This window comes from Arachis hypogaea, chromosome 18 (genome assembly GCF_003086295.3).
Source record: "Arachis hypogaea cultivar Tifrunner chromosome 18, arahy.Tifrunner.gnm2.J5K5, whole genome shotgun sequence".
Classification (NCBI taxonomy): Eukaryota; Viridiplantae; Streptophyta; class Magnoliopsida; order Fabales; family Fabaceae; genus Arachis; species Arachis hypogaea.
In genome coordinates this window covers 134,891,669-134,909,247 of record NC_092053.1, presented here as the reverse complement: position 1 = coordinate 134,909,247, position 17,579 = coordinate 134,891,669, and the positions used below count along the sequence as shown (strand labels likewise).

The window sequence follows — 17,579 nt, the reverse complement described above, 5'->3', positions numbered from 1 at the left end:
AACCCAATTATCTCAGTTTATCCTAATTCAAATTTTTCCCTCACCCTTTTCACCTAGTCATTCTTTACCACTGCTGTATGTTTTCATGGAGACGCGTTGACGCGTTTCCGTCCGCTTGAAGAACGCTGTCCAGTGCTGCCTCTGCTCGAACACGCGACGTCGCACCGCCATCACCATCATTCTGCCGGGACGCGTAATTATTTAAATTTTGTTTTTTTTATTTAAATTAATTTAATTATTGTTGGCAAATCTTCGCAGACTCTAACTTGGTTACAATACTTTTCCATTGTAACTTGATTCTCTTTAGAAGTGAGGTGTTACTAACTTTTTTCTCAAAAAAACAAAGTTACAAATTGACTCTAGATCAAACACACTTAAAAGGTTTTTCAAAAAACAAACAAAAAAGTCGATCAAAATGTCCACCGTAATCCATGAATTGGAAAGACATAACACATTTACACCGTTCTCCTTTTAACATGAAAAAATTTGGAGAATCTTTTAGTTACTCAGACAAGTCTTTCTCATTTACACGATTACATCTAAAGGATTACCTTAAAGCTAAAAGCAAAGAAGATTTTATAATCGAGAGATGCAGGCAATTGTTTGTTCATAGAGCACTTAGATAAATTGTATTTGATTTATTTAAAAGATGACATCTCAGTAGATAAAACAGAATCCACCTAAGTGCTCCATGCAGAAGTAATTAATTCTCAATTATTTTAAGACATGTCTCTGTCTTTGAAGGGTGGCCAGAAATGATAGTTTACTCTATTATTATAGTTCATCAGGCCATGTTTGCAAAGGAAAAGTCTAGGAGGCCAGCAACTTTGTTAAATTCTAGCCAGCATGTAACCATCAAAGAAAAGTGAGTCATTGGATGAAATTTCAAACCAATCTCACACCATTAAAACCATCATTGATGGTTATTTGATGGTTACAAATCACAAAAGTTGATGGCCCCTAGCATTCATCGTTTGCAAATTGAAGGCTATATTTGAAGCTAGTAAGCTGGTGAACAATATAAACATTATATGCCGAAGGTTTTTTTTTTTTTTTTTTCTTGTTCATGACTTATGGGGTTAATATATATAAAGATATTTTGATATGGTCAATTTAAAAAGTTTTGATATTCTTGCTACAATAATTGCTTTGAAAATTTTAAAAAACTTGAAAGTTTTTGTCTTTTAACTGAAATTTTCTATATTTAACCCATTATTATTATTATTATTATTATTATTATTATTATTATTATTATTATTATTATTGCACTTCTAATTTTAATTAGGGTTAATATAGCACTTTATTCTTTAAACTTTTACATCATGTGCAAATCTACTCCACAAACTTTTTCAAATATGTAGGTTGACTCCTTTGTAATTTTTTTTATGTAAAATTATGCTATACTATACTTATTTTCTTTTTTAAAAGAGTTAATACTTAGAGTGGTCCCTGAACTTGCACTCGACACTCAAAGTGGTCCTTAACTTTGCACTGGCCTCGATATTATCCCCGAATTTAACACAAGTGTTTCACGGTCGTCCCTAAACCATTTTCCGGTGACGGAAAGATGACTTGGACTTACGGATGCCATGCTGGAAGCCAGGCTGGACTCCCAAAACGACGTCGTTTTTTAATTTGGCGCCCAAATTGCATTGAAATGTCGTTGGTTAGTGTTTGGAGAAGGGATTTAACATGCAGTGACAACTTCTCTCTCAAGCCAACACAGTCTCTTCCTCTTCTCCTTATTTTCTTCAATGGCGCCAATTTGAGAGGGATTTTCGCTGGCCTTCTCTCTCAACGAAATCAAGCATATTGTGATTATCTCGTCTCTATCGCACACGTAGTGGTCTGACGGGAAGCACTTTGATTGTTAGAGGTAAGCAAAATAGAAAGGATAAACACAATAGCTACCATCTACTCCTCTATTTTTGTTGATCATGACTTTTTGTACATTGTTAAGTCGTTATATATTCATTCGCTTATCGTTTTGTTATATGGTTTTTCTGAAAATTTTTGTTAGGGTTTTCTGCGTATGTTGATGTTGCGTTTTTTTTTTTTGTTATTGTTTTTTGCTGTAATGATGGTAGTTATGGTTGTAATGTGCTGAAAATAGAAGAATGTAGGTTGCTTATGTATGCTGTTCATGTGTGTTCATGGAGGGTTAGGGACTGGTGTTATTGTGCTTTCCTGGTTGATGGCAATCTTGATGATCATTTGTTATTTTTTTTTCAGATGGGCTTCATAACTATTGTGTGTCACCATGGGGAATCCTTTGTGAGGAGTGAAGAGGGTGTTGTGTCATACACCAGGGATCATATTTCAGAGATTCCGAAGGTTGACCCTGATAGGCTAGATGTCTTTTTTATCAGGAATTACTACAAAGAACTTGGGTATGATAAGGCGGAACACTGTTGGTGGCTGGTTCCAAAGAGACCCTTAGAGACTGGCCTAAGGGAACTTAATTCTGATGCTGAGCTACTGGAGATGTGCTTCCTTGCTGAAAGCAACCATGGAGAGGTGCATGTGTACTATGAACATGAGGTATCTATTCCAACGTACTTGGAAGAACCACCATTCAGAAAGGACAAGGAGGAGGTGGTGGTTGAAGTCCCTACCCAACCAGTTTTGCTGAGAACAGGACCAAGCTCCAAGGCCATTCCTCCAGACCCAGTTCCAACCCCATGTATCAACCGTTCGAGTACTACCAAACCCACCCAGGAGGCAACCTCTACAAAAACTACCCCTGCCCCACCCATGGACCATACTGAAGTACTAGCTGCAACCACCAAATCAACCCCAACCCTCAAATCCACCATTTCGACCCCAATTTCTATGGCTGCTACCCCCCTGCCCCACCCAACCAAAACATGGATCATACTTAAGAACCAGCTGCAACCACGAAATCAACACCAATTCCCAAAAGTACTATAACACTGGTGCCTAAGCCAAAACAGGGTAAGATTTTCCAACCGAAAGTGCCCTCAAAGAATGGGACAAAGAAGAAACAAGCTGCTTTGAAAAAAACTGGAAAGAAAGGCGAAGAAAGAACAACACTGAATAGGAGATATATAACCAGGGGTCTAGCCAAAGGTCATGTGGCGAGGCAAACAACTAAGGGTAAGGGAAAGCTAGCTGATACGGTTGTGTTATCAGAATCAGACTATTCGGACAGTTATGAAAGTGCGGAGGATAGTGCTTACAAGTCCGGAGCTGAGGAAAGTTCGAGTGATGAAGAGGTCACCAATACAATACTGCAAGGTAAAAGGAAAGAAGTAAACAGGAAGCACCCTAAAAAAGTTAAGGAGAGTAATTTGTGGAAGGAGATACTAGAACCTGATGATGGATTAGTACCTAAGGATGATTCCGGTGAAGATGATGAGTTCTTTTCTGGACAACCGGGAGACCATAGTCCTGATATTGGGGGTTATGATGCTCATGATGAATATCATGATGAGTCAGATGGGGCGAATTCTTGGTATTCCGAAGAAATGAGGACACCCCCCAACTCAGAGGATGAATTTGCTGAAGTTCAGGCTGACGATGCATTTCCTGTTTTCAGAGAAGGAACAAGGTTTGGAAAAATTCGATTAGAGGTTGGGATGAAATTCAACACGAAGATGGATTTTAAGGAGGCTGTGAGGGAGTATTGCATCCAGGAAGGTAGGAGAGTTAGATTCAAGAAAAATGATAAAGTACGATGCAGGGCTTTATGTAAGGTTGAGGACTGTCCATGGGTTATCTATGCCTCTATGGATAGTGAGAGTGTTTGCTGGCAAGTTAAAACCTTCAATGATGATCATATCTGCCCAAGGGAGATAAAAAATAGATTAGCTAACAGAGGGTGGTTAGCTAGCAAGTTGGTCAAGAAGCTTAGGAAATTTCTGAATCTGAAGCACTCTGAAGCTTTAACATACTTTAAAAGTAAATATGACTTGGAGTTGAACAAATATTCCCTGACAAGAGCACTCGGAGATGCAAGGCACATTGTGTATGGTGATGCTGCTGCACAATATGGGATGGTGAGAGATTATGGTGAGACTCTCCTGAAGTGCAACCCTGGTTCTACTGTGCGCATCGCCACAATTCCTCATCCAAACCACTCAAAAGAGCCACTTTTGACAAGATGTACATTTGTCTCGATGGATGCATGAAGGGGTTTAAGGCAGGATGCAGACCTCTAATTGGACTTGACGGAGCATTCCTAAAAATCAGATTTGGTGGACAAATATTGGCAACCATTGGACAAGACGCCAATAATCATATTTACGTAATTGCATATGCCATTGTACCAGTAGAGAACACAAATAATTGGAGGTGGTTCCTTGAGCTGCTGCATGATGATTTAGGGAGCTACACCCAAAATGGATGCTGTTTCATTTCGGACATGCAAAAGGTAACGACGAATTTGTTATTTACTAGTTATTACTTTCATGATTCTGATTCCAATACCACTGGTTTGTTTCAGACATTGTTGTTGTCATGTTTTGCTTTCATGATTCTGTATCAATATGCCTGTATTAATATAATGGGATAGGAGTAGAACTGACTATATAGTCGGGGCTAGTTTACTGTCACTTATGTATGTGTAGGGACTAATTTTATATCAGTTATGTATATGTAGGGACTAAGTTTATGTCACTTATGTAAGTTAAGGGACCAGGTTGGGTCCCGATATTATAAGTTAATAATTTCTGTGGTTTTCTACAGGGACTAATCACAGCTAGCTGTCCAGGAGGTCTTCCCTGGTGTCCACCACAGATTTTGTGTTTGGCACTTATGGAGAAACTTCAATAAGTAGTGGAAAGACAACGAACTCAGAGGATTACTGTGGGAGTGTGCAAGATCTACCACTCAAGAGGGATTCGTTGAGGGGATGATGAAAATTCAAAGATTTAAGAAGGAAGCCTGGGAGTACCTTGCCAAATGGCAAAGAGATGCATGGAGTCGGGCCTTCTTCCCTACCCAATCAAAATGTGACAACATATGTAACAATGCTTGCGAAGTATTCAATGTAAGAATCAAGGAAGCAAGGGCTAAACCAATTATCACACTACTCGAGGAAGTTAGAATGTATATCATGAGGACAATAGCCCGAAACAAAATGAAATTCAAGAACCATGTTGGGTTACTACCCCCCTGTTCAACGTAGCCGCTTGGAAAAGATCAGGAATGCTTCAAAGAATTGGCTGCCAATGTGGTCCGGAGATGCGGACTATGAACAATTCGAGGTACATGGGTGGCCGACAAACATGGTAGTGGACTTGGGAAAGGCAATATGCACCTGTGGACTTTGGCAACTAAGTGGTATTACTTTAACTGTCATTACCCTTCCAATAATTATTCTGATATTGTAATTGTTTTTCTTAATTTATGTGGATTGCATACTGGAATTGGAGTTGATTACTTAGTAACTTGGATGCATATAATTGATTTGAAATAGGGATGCCCTGTGTCTATGCTTGTGCTGCAATGGCTAGGGCAGGCAGGTAGCTCGAAGACTTCTGTCATAGATGGTTGACAATGGATGCATACAATGACACCTATGCATTCCATATCAATCCTATTCCTGGCCAGAAACTATGGGAGAAGTCTCTTCACAATAGACCACAAGCACCCAAATTTAAGAAGATGCCAGGGGTACCCAAGAAGAAAAGAAGAAAGGGAGTTGATGAAGGCCCGGTTGGAGACAAGAAGCAGAAGATCACCAAGATGAATAGGGTATATAAAGAGGGTTCATGCCGTCATTGTGGTGGCAAGGGTCACGACAAGAGAAATTGTGCTAAGAAGAAGGCTGACGACGAGGCTGCAGCTGTGGCAGCTGCTGCTGCTAGTGAAGCTAATACAGGAAATCAGCAACAACCTCTCCCTGCTGCACCTGAAGTCCCAAATGAGGGCAATGCTACTGAGATTGAGGTTGGCATGAGTCAACCAATGGTGTCAGAAAATGAAAATGAAGCATCCCACCAGGTAAATCAGCCCCAGGCAAGGCCACCAAAGCTCCCTCAAAAAAGAAGACAACCTCCACCACCTGCAACAGCTTCGATTCCTCCAGCAGCAACCCGTGCTCCTCCTCCAACTGTTTCAAATACTTCTCCACCAGCCACTGTTCCAATTTCAAATACTCCACCTCCGACAAGTGCTTCTATCGATCCAATGGTTGGTGCATCAGCAGCTACAGCTTCAAGGTTGCGTAACGCCATGAGTTTTGTTCCAACTCCGGGGTTCAAACCACCAAGAAAATTCAACAAATGAACACTTTGCTATTTTTCTGTTAAGATATTTTGCTTTTAAACATCGAACTTTATGGTTTCTGATTTCCATGGTAGTTAAATACTCTATGTTGTCTTTTGATCGTGTATGTGTTTTGGATTATGGTAGTTAAATACTCTATGTTGTCTTTTGATCGTGTCTAGTTTGACACAGACAACTTTGGAAAATAGTTAACCATGTGGAAATGTTATTGTTGAATGTTTCAAATTCTATTACACTTCCTTAGCTACTTAAAATAGAATTACACAAATCTATTCATTTCTTCATCATAAGGTACAGTAATTACAACTTTTGTTTTACACAATATTCAACTAGAAATCACTGCTTCCATACTACACAAACAACAATTATAATTACTGTAACAACAACCAACAACAAACAAAATGCTAGTTTTAGAGCCTTAACTTCACACTCCAACTTTCCAAGTTTCCAAGCAAATTTCATTCTCCACTCCTCCATTTCAAAGCCATAATTACCTCTGTCACTTTCTTCTTCTTCATCAGCCAATTTGTCAGCCCACATAAAGAGACCACACCACCTCTTACCAACACTCTGCAACCACATTTCATGCCCATGGAGAAGAAATGTTACAAATTTAATAAGCAACGACGCTAGGTATATTCATTAATAAAAATCACTTACATTGTAGTTAGGACAACCATAAAATGGTCTCCCTGGATTCGCCTCTGTTCCTGACCACTTCAGGACGGGTCGGCTACCACACCCACACCTATCTGAAACTCGTTCCTGACTACTTCTGGTGGTTCTCCTCCCACAGCTTCTCTCTAAACGTCGGTTACTGGAGCTACTAACATGGTTGCTGCCTCCACCCATCATGACCCACTCCACTCAACTCAAGCTCAACGGTGCTGGGGAAGACGAAGGAGAGCAGAGAAGAAGAAACAGTCTGGTTTCTCGTGATAAATTGGGGATTAGGGTTATAAATGATTTCAGGGACTAAATTGAGTTAAATAAAGATAACTGCCACATCAGATAACCGTTACCTATCCAACGTGGCCCCTCTCCATACACGTCAGTGCGCCGTTAAGTAATATTCCCCGAAAAATGCTTCAGGGACGACCGTGAAACACTTGTGTTAAATTCGGGGATAATATTGAGGCCAGTGCAAGGTTAAGGACCACTTTGAGTGTCGAGTGCAAGTTCAAGGACCACTTTGAGATTTAACTCTTTTTAAAATGATATCATTATTGGGGATAATTTGAAGTAAAAATTAATAGTATCCAAATATTATAAATGATGTAATACGTTTAAAAAATAATTGTGTCACATATTATAAAACTGCTAGTAACAATTATTATAATAAAAAATAATTACCAAATCAGTCATTTATATAAAATATCTGATAAATATAAAATACATATTAAAATGAGTTGGACACTACATATATTTATATATAAATATATAATGAGCTAATATTTAAATTGATATTCAAAGTTTTAATTTATTTAATTTTGTCTCTGAATTTGTCACATGTGGTTCACATTAGTTCTTAATTCTATTTTCGTCACAGAACTATTAATGACATGTTGAGATAGACTGATGACAGTTATGTGATAGGAGTGGATCCTCTCTATTTTGTCTTCAATTATTTGCTAAAGTGTGATTTTTTATCATTCACTATTTTTTCACATGTTTTTTTTTTTATCCCACTTAAAAAGTATATAGTGAGAGATCACATCTTACCAAATGATTAAAGAAAAAAAAATATCAGAAGATCCATTCCGTGACATGATCATTAAATTTTTTTTACCCCAATTTGTTCCATAAGAAGCATTTAAAACTCTTAAATGAAATTTAAATTATGATTTTAAATGTTTTGTAGAAAATAAATTGAAGTAAAAAAATTTTAATTGTCACTTAAACAGCAATTAGAAAGTCTAGTAAAGTAACCTTACTCCATCTAAGTACACATTTCATGGTTCAGGATTTTAAATTTAACAATTTTGTGATAAAAATAAGAGTAAAGTATCGTTTTTGTCCCCAACGTTTGGGGTAAATCTTATTTGTGTCCCTAACGTTTAAATCGTCTTATTTGTATCCCTAACATTTGTAAAAGTGATTCAATGTTATCCTGCCGTCCATTACACATTATGAGCGCTTTAGTTTGAGTTTTAAAAATCACCTCTTGAAGTTAGAATACAAATGTCTGGGATAGAATCGATAATCTACTCCGAAAAATAGCTCATCAAATGTTGAAACTAATTCCTATAACATTTACATAATTCACTTTTTTAGGGACATAATTGAATCTAAACACAAATAGTGGGTATAATATTAAATCGAACACATCCAAATGAGACTTAATTGATAATGAATACATCCAAGTGAGAATAATTGAAAAATATAATATGATTTGTTAGAATAATTGATAGTAGGATAACATTGAATCACTTTTATAAACGTTAAGGATACAAATACGACGATTTAACACAAATAGGACTTACCTCAAACATTGGGGACAAAAACAATACTTTACTTTAAAAATAAAGTACCAGTGATGAATATTAAATTAAAAGACCAAATTAAATAAATCAAAATTTTAAAAACTAAAATACAATCCAAATGTAATTTCAGAAACTAGTATTTAATTCAACAACATCTTAAAGAACACCTAAAACCAGTCTAAATAGGCATATCACATGAATGCCCAAAACAGGAGGTCATTCACAGACATAGGAAACCAAAAGAAAGAGAGTACAAGAAGAACACCACAGCAAGCGCCTTGATTACATAGACTTCAATCCATCCAATCAAAACCAAATCTTTGCCCTACTCTGTGACGGCGATATGAATGTTGCAGATACTGCATAACTTACAAGAAACATCCCAAGTGGGATTGATACAAGAATGGATAATCTTGTAGTTGGCATCAACCCAGAAATCATGCCAATCCCTAGGGAAAGGATGAGAATGTTCAATGTTGTAATACTACTGAAAACACTGCTTGACAAGACAGATTTTCCTACTGCAGTAGAATTGAGGGATGAAGTAGCGTTTACAAGATTATCACTATTTGGACTATTGTCACTACCACCTTGAGTGAGTCCACCTGGAGGACTTAGAACGGTTTGATAAATTGCGGTCACCACGAGAGTAGCAACTACCATGACAGCGTTGCGTTGTTGTTCACTTATTTGCATTCTAACGCGATCCGTTTGTATAAAAAAAGTGACAGAAGTGAGTTAAATTTTAGTTTGTCTTCACGGTTGGAATCATCATTAACCGATACACCACGTTTTGCTTCAGCTTCCAATAATGTTTCTGTAATGGTTGATAAAGCAAGAGCTTCAGCTAAGTCTAATGCTGTTTCATTCTTCAAATTTTTGGCATTTATGTTCACTCTTTTTATCAATAAATCAACTGCCTGCGTGCACTCAATTTCAAATTAATTAACAACTAGACACCAAAAAAAAAAATTAATTAACAACTAAATTCGATGAGACGGTAAAGTATTATTTTAGTCAATAATATTTCGGTTAAATTTTCTAATGTTTAAAATGTTTTATTTTAGTTCCAAAGATTTATGTTGTTTTATTTTTGTTATCTAATCAAAATTAAAACGTTTTCTTCTCTATGATTATTCTCTTTTCATGGTTATAATTATTATAATTACGATTTTTTTTGTTATCGAAAAGAAATTATAATGGACAAAAAGAATATTTTTTTAAAAGAAAATTTTGATTTTAATATTAAAATTAAAATATAATCAATTAAGATATTTGAGATAAAAAAAAGTTTTAAAGAACAAAATTAGAACTTATGTTAGGAACTAAAATTATACTCTACCCTTGATTTAATGTGAGTAAAGTCACAAACTATTGTGAAATTGTGTACATTTCCAATATTGATTGTTTTATTAAAAAAAATAGACAAAAACTCATAGGTAGTTATCGGATTTTTAAGTGATTTATGAAAAAAAAAAATAGATGAAATTATCTTTAAAAGTAGAAATGGACAGTTACTTTGACCTATAAACTTGAGAGGAAAGGAATAGAGAACATATCATTGCACTGGAGTTTTTAATATATATATATAAATATTTGATAAAAAAATTAGCTAAAAACAATTAAAATTTGTGGTATTTAACATTTTATTAATGCTAAAATAAAAAGCTAAATACGTTAAATTTTGACTTTGTTTTTTTTTTTTTTGTCTTTTTATCATTACCGTGATATATATATGAGGGTGGAAACTCAGCTGCAGTCGACTTCACGTGAAGTTAATACCTGAGAGTCGTTAGATGAAAATTTAGTCAAATCAGTCAAATCATTCAACGGCTCTCAGGTATCAAATTCATGTGAAGTCGACTGCACTTGAGTTTTCACCTTATAAGAGTGTACCTGTTTGTTATCATTGATTGTTGCAATGTGCAAAATAGTGTTGCCATCTGAATCCTTCCAGTTCAAAATAGAGCGCTCTAAAGAAAAAGCATCCTCATGGACAATGCTCCTCAGCCAACCCACCAATATTCGAAAGGCTCTCAAGTTTCCATTTATGAGCGAAATATGGAGTGCAGTCTCATTTTTCCATATTCACATCTTCAATAGAATCAGGGCATGCTTCAAGCAAGTCAATTAAAAGTGTGATATTTCCATCATCATCACCAGATTGACATAGAAAATGCAAAGGAGTGACGCCTTCTCTTCCTTTCACTCGAACAAGATCTTTGTTGATTTCTACAAGGCGACGCACCAGATTGTGTTGATTGTTTTGTAATGCAAGGTGGATTGGACTAAAACCTTGCTCGTTTAGCTTCCAACTAAATGAAGGCTTCAATCTCATAATCTCTATGGAAAATTCTAGATGTCCTGTAAAAGATAGTAAAAATAATGCTTTACACAAAATTAAGAGTATATATTAAACGTCTAAACTCTCAACTAAACCAACCAACGAGATATAACTCAAATGACATAGTTTTTTCATACTCACTTAGAGGTCACGAGTTCGAGTATCATTTCTAACTTTGGAAATAAACTCTAAACTAAATTATAAAATGATTTAAATAGTAAAATTAGAGATTTAAGCGACTTTGCCTGCATATGCAGCAGTGTGCAGAGGAGTGTTGACAAATGGTACTGCATCAACCACTTCCAAAATGCGTGGATTCTGCTGAATAACTTTGTAGATAGTGTCTGTTTCTCCTAACGAAGCAGCACCATACAACTCACTAATATTTGCCATGTTTGATAACCTTCCTTAGCTTGATTTTCTTTTCAGAACCGAGGATCTTAACACAAGATCTTGGAACTGAACAGATGTGAACTCAACCCTTGAATCGCGCTGTTAAAATAAGTGGCAATCTTTAACCTTCGTTTTTTATGTATTATGTAAAGTTTATTGGTTTGAGGACCTTGAGATTTGTGAATAAATTATATATTCTAAGTTGACTATACAAAACAAAGCACGTGATTTTACCTGGTATACAACTATACACAGTAACGGTTCTGATTAACTCAAAATAAAAAGGACTTCATACTAAGAGTTGAAATTTTATATGAATATGCAGAATCATATTCCCAGTAACAATTAACAATTATTCTTATAATCAAACATATGTAGTCAAAGGATTCAACAACAACTGATGCACCAAGTTTTGCTCTAGCATTCAATGACCTCTTTCAATCATTGGCAAGTCTAATGCTGTTTGCTTCTCCAAATTTTTGGCATTTATGTACACCATTTTTTCAATAAATCAACAGCCTGCGTGCACCCAATTTCAAATTAATTAACATACAACAAAATTCGATTTCACTGTTTTTTTTTTTTTTTGCCTTTTGTGTGTATTTAATAATTACTCAGAATAACTTATAATATTAAAGGTTATAAATATGTAATTATATATATTACACCTATGAAATTATATTTATTAAGTTAAATAAAATAATTTTAAATTATTCTTTCATAGCATTATTTAATGTGAGTCGGGTCACAAACCACTTAGAGATTGTGCACATATCTAACACTGGTTATTTTATCACGAAAAATAGACACAAATTCATGTCAATTGTCGAATTTTTAGGTAATTTATGAAATATAAACACACACAAAATAATTTTATTAAAAATTGTATAAATAGATGAAATTATTTTAAACAAATGAGTATAAAAAAATTTTTTGTATGAGTTATTCAAATATAAAATTATTTTTATTTTTCGATAAGATTTTTTGAAAAAAGATAACTTAAAAATTTTTTTTTTAAAAACTTACTCAAACAAGTCCTTAAAAAAGATATTAATAAAAGATAAGTGTCATTGGAATTTTAACTGGACAAAAAAATCAGAGTGATGTTTGAATCTTTTTAAGTTTTAAGTTTTAGATAATAAATATAAAGATGAATAAATAAAGAATTACTTAAATTAAAACAAAAACAAAAAAGATTTACAAAATCTTATATTATAAAAGGAAAGACGTTTTTTTTAATCTTTTGTTATCTTTTGTCAACAGAATATCAATATAAAAATAGTGTTACTGCTGAACACATGCAGTTGGTTGAAGTTCTCTTGATTGAACACAAAAGAGAAGATGGAAGATAATAATAAAGATATCAATAATTGGCTCGCAGTGACGAGGTCCAGGAATGGAAAGTGGTGGTACAGTGCTTTTCACAATGTCACTGCTTTGGTTGGTGCTGGAGTACTTGGATTTCCCTATGCCATGTCTCAACTTGGATGGTTTGCTTATTCCTTTCATCCATCTCCCTCATCAATTAACTTTATTTTTCTAATTGAGGTTTTCTTTTTTAATATAAGATTCAGCTATAGTGTATCCTAAAAACACACCTGAACATTACTACTAATTAAAATTTATAATTTTCTTTAATAAATATATTAAAGATTTAACTTTATATCTTTTTGTATAAAAATATTCTTCTCTTAGGGGTCCTGGCATCACGGTTTTGGTGCTTTCGTGGATATGCACGTTATACACGGCATGGCAGATGATTGAGATGCACGAGGCTGAGTCTGGGAAGAGGTTTGATAGGTACCATGAATTAGGGCAATATGCCTTCGGAGAGAAACTAGGTTTATGGATTGTGGTGCCTCAAACACTCATAGTGGATATTGGCACAGATATAATTTACATGATTACTGGTGGAAATTCCTTGAAGAAGGCCCATCAGATTCTTTGCAAAGACTGTAAGCCAATTAGGACCACTTACTTCATTATGATCTTTGCAAGCCTTCAGTTTTTCCTCTCGCATCTCCCCAGTTTCAATTCCATCATTGGTGTATCTATTTCTGCAGCCGTCATGTCCATCTGGTAATTTCTGTTTTGCTTATATATATTGTATGCTAAGATAATATTAGTCTGGTAATTAATTATATTAGTTAAGAACTTGATTAGTTACATGTTTGAAAATTGCAGCTACTCAACGATTGCATGGACAAGTTCGGCTCATAAAGGTGCCTTACCAGATGTGAAATATGATGGAAGATCTTCAACTACGACAGGGAACGTTTTCGACTTCTTCACCGGTTTGGGGACCATAGCATTTGGGTATGCTGCACACAATGTGTTACTTGAGATCCAAGCAACAGTTCCTTCGACGCCAGAGAAGCCTTCAAAGAAGGCCATGTGGAAGGGAATGATTGCTGCTTACATTGTTGTGGGTTTGTGTTACTTCCCTGTTGCAATCTTTGGCTACTGGGCTTTTGGAAACTCTGTTACTGATAACATCCTCATGTCCCTCGATAAACCCCATTGGCTCACCGCCGTTGCCAATATGTTTGTGGTTATTCATGTCACCGGAAGTTATCAGGTACACTTCACTTTACACTAAAGCTGTGTTAATTTATTTGCTATTTTAGGGTTCCATATTGGGCTTCATGTATCTTTTAGTTTTATAATTTTTGTTTACACACAAACTTAAATGAATATAAGTCACTAACTAGCTATCAAATTTCTGTTTAAAAAGTTTATTTGTACACTAAAAATTAGTCACTAAATTAGTTGATATATATTTTTACAAAAAATAATAATTAAAAATCATAATTCATCTTCCTACTTATTCTCCTAATAATTAAAAGAGTAAAAACTTCAAATTATATGTTAATTTTTAAAAACATAAAAAATAAAAAAATTCAAAACTTGATAATTAAAAAGATGAATTAATATTTTGGATTTTTTTTATAAATACATATATTATTTAAATTATTTTTATATATTTTATATTTTAATATATATTTTAGTTTAATAATTAATTTGATGGCTATTTTTTTATGTATTTATAGTATTTTTTAAGAGTTTACTTATATATAGCGGAAAGGGTTCATTGTATCCTTTCACTGTAAAAACATAGATGTATTACATCATTATCATAATTTATTATCTGAATATATAATATTCAGTTATTTTTAAGAGGATTTATCTTCTCTAATTAATTTATGCTACATACGGTGAAAGTAATTTTGTTATAAATATTTATTAATGACTTATCATTTAACTAATAAATGAATGCAAGAGTTCCCGAGAGCACTAAGAAGTTCTCATGTTGTTAGGTGTTTGCTGTTCCGGTGTTTGACATGATGGAATCAATCATGGTGCGGAGAATGAATTTCAGGCCAACCTGGTACCTTCGTTTCATTTCCCGCAATATTTATGTTGGTGAGTGTTCTTCATAATATTTTCCCTACTATGTCTATATATATATATGTATATATATATAGTTGTTCTTTTTCAATGAATACGGGAGTAGAATCTAATAGCACCGTTGAAAATTTTGTTCACATGCAGCACTTACTATGCTAGTTGCAATTATATTTCCGTTTTTTGGTGGGCTCCTTAGCTTCTTAGGAGGACTTGTCTTCGCTCCAACCACATACTTCGTAAGGAAATCAAATTAATCTCATTTTATTTATTTATTATTTTGTAACCTACAAACAAACTCTGATGGTATTCAATTTAATGAACTTTCGCAGCTCCCTTGCATAATATGGCTAGTAGTCTATAAACCAAAGAGATTTAGCGGATCCTGGTGTGCAAATTGGGTATGTATTTTTAAAAATTCTTCTCATAGTTCTATATAGTTGAATTTCCATATATTGCATAATATGACATCTAATAAATATATAGTGCTCTTGATAACTAATAAAAAATCAAATATAAGTGTAGTACTATTTTATACGTACTAAGAGTGCATGGATTAAAATCTCACAAAATTTACGATTATACTATATATATGACTAAATTTTTTTTCATGGTGTTTAGTTTTGCATCGTATTTGGAGTATTATTGATGGTTTTAGGCTCGATTGGCGCAATGAGGGAGATCATTATGCAAGCTAAGGACTACAAATTTTTCTCTTGATCTTTTTTGGCACAAACGAGGTTGCGTCAACGATGATGTTACTTTGAATATTATTCATCACATTTATTCATCTATTTCTTTTAGCCCTTTAGTCAAATACCTAGTTAACTATTTTAGAAAAACACTTTTATTAAGTGAAGTATATTATTAGAAGAACAGACTAATTTCATTTTAAGTATGGTCGAACTTCCTTTTCAGCTTTTAATAGGTTATTTCATTAGAGTAGAATCCATATTCCTTTCCCGCAAAAGTTTGGGAACCAAGAACAAAGGTAGATAGTATAATGAAAGATTTTATAATTGTCTTTATATGAAGATATTTTTCTCTTACCATTAGATTATGAATTTTTTGGTTTGAATTTGATGTGTTATAAAAGTATTATTTTTTTTAAAAGTATGGCTAAATAAATAAAATATATTTTTAACAAAAAAATTTTCATAAGATAATATTTTTAGCATCTTTATTTGAGTAGATGCCAAAAATAAAAATAGCCAAAATTTTCTATTTAATAAGATAAGTAATGTTTATTTATTCTTTTCAGGGTTCTTATCTTTTTTATCTTAATATTTACCGTATAAAAAACTATTAAGTGCATATATTAAATAACATATTATAGTTATATATATTTATCAATTTACATTTTTATTAAATAAATACATATAATTTATATTATAATAATAAAAACATTTTTTGTTTATCATGTAATATTCATAAATTTATATACATAATTTCTATAATTAATAAATTTTTATAATTAATATTATTCAATTTTAAATTATATATTATTATATATTTTAAATTATTTTACATTTTACTAATAAATCATGATTTTAAATTATTTTAATATTTTTAAAGGTATTATATATTTAAATCACCGCATAATTTTTTAAATTACTGTCCTCGATAATTTAAAAATTTATTTTATGTTTTTCAAAGTGAAATAATTTATTTTTGACTTTTTAATCACACATTTTAAAATTTCTTTTTTTAGAGTTGCTATTTACTCTAAATTTATATACTTCTGGAGTTAGTTAGATCATTTTTTTGTGTGTATAAATTAATCTGTAAATAACTTTAGCATCAATTGTACTAACAACTACAATTCAATACTCATAATAAAAAATAGACATGAAAACAGGCCTGATCTTTTATGTTTTTTTAACGTTTAAACGGATTATTCTAATTTGAAGCTTGTTTAAAATCACCACTAAAGTATTATATAAGTCATAAATATCAATATATACCAATACATAAGTCATTATTCAAATATCAACAAATCTATTAAGCAATAATATTTTAATTGTATAAAGAGCAGAGATTTTAGTCCCACGTAGTAGTAGAGATGTTTAAATCTAAACCAATTTAAATCAAATCTAATTTAATTTAAATTAAAAATCAATCTAAATTGTACTAATTTAGATTTAATTGGATTATATTTTTGCAAATTACATAAATTAGATCGAATTTTAAATCTATTTTATAAAATCAATTTAATCTAATCCAAATCACATCATTTATTATTTTATTATTATACTTATAATATATTTTATTTATTACATATTTTTATATTATTTATGTATTATATTATTTATTAAATATTTTATATTTAAAATAAGATTTATTTATTTAATTTTATTTTTGTCGAGACTTATTATTTTATTATTGGTTATTTAAAATTTGATGTTGAGATTTGTTATATATATTTAATTTTTTTAATTTATAAAATTGTAAATCTAATTCAATTCAAACTATTTGAATAAAATATCAAAATATCATTATAATTTATCTATTAAATATTTTATATTTTATGTGTATGCGTGTTCTTGTGTCTTATCAAATTTTAAAATTTGCGTGTCAATATGTCCCGTGTCATGTCGTGTCGTGTCCAGTGTCCGTGTCCGTGTAAGTGCAGCATAGTTTACTCTATAATAGGTATTTTATTTTCAAAACTAATATTTAATATTGGAAGTATTGATTGGTCC

At 32.9% G+C, this 17,579-nt stretch overlaps 2 protein-coding genes across 2 annotated transcripts; one reads left to right on the top strand and one right to left on the bottom strand.

Annotated features, from left to right (window-relative positions):
* Positions 1-10,809: 10,809 nt before the first annotated feature.
* On the bottom strand, positions 10,810-11,472 carry LOC112770632 (uncharacterized). Its single transcript, XM_072225146.1, has 2 exons — positions 11,325-11,472; positions 10,810-11,099 (listed from the first exon to the last, which is right to left on the bottom strand). The coding sequence occupies exons 1-2, from the start codon at positions 11,470-11,472 to the stop codon at positions 10,810-10,812; spliced, it is 438 nt and encodes a 145-aa protein (XP_072081247.1).
* A 1,341-nt stretch (positions 11,473-12,813) lies between these two features.
* On the top strand, positions 12,814-15,907 carry LOC112770631 (lysine histidine transporter 1-like). Its single transcript, XM_025814957.2, has 7 exons — positions 12,814-12,962; positions 13,168-13,551; positions 13,657-14,050; positions 14,790-14,895; positions 15,025-15,116; positions 15,210-15,278; positions 15,499-15,907. The coding sequence occupies exons 1-7, from the start codon at positions 12,814-12,816 to the stop codon at positions 15,595-15,597; spliced, it is 1,293 nt and encodes a 430-aa protein (XP_025670742.2). The 3' UTR covers positions 15,598-15,907.
* Positions 15,908-17,579: the final 1,672 nt, after the last annotated feature.

Coding starts and splice junctions, on each gene's coding strand:
- LOC112770631 (XM_025814957.2), top strand. CDS start 12,814: ATGGAAGATAATAATAAAGATATCAATAATTGGCTCGCAGTGACGAGG. Junction 13,552..13,656: donor GCAGCCGTCATGTCCATCTG/GTAATTTCTGTT, acceptor TGAAAATTGCAG/CTACTCAACGATTGCATGGA. Junction 15,117..15,209: donor TCGCTCCAACCACATACTTC/GTAAGGAAATCA, acceptor GAACTTTCGCAG/CTCCCTTGCATAATATGGCT.
- LOC112770632 (XM_072225146.1), bottom strand. CDS start 11,472: ATGGCAAATATTAGTGAGTTGTATGGTGCTGCTTCGTTAGGAGAAACA. Junction 11,100..11,324: donor GCACACTGCTGCATATGCAG/GCAAAGTCGCTT, acceptor TATCTTTTACAG/GACATCTAGAATTTTCCATA.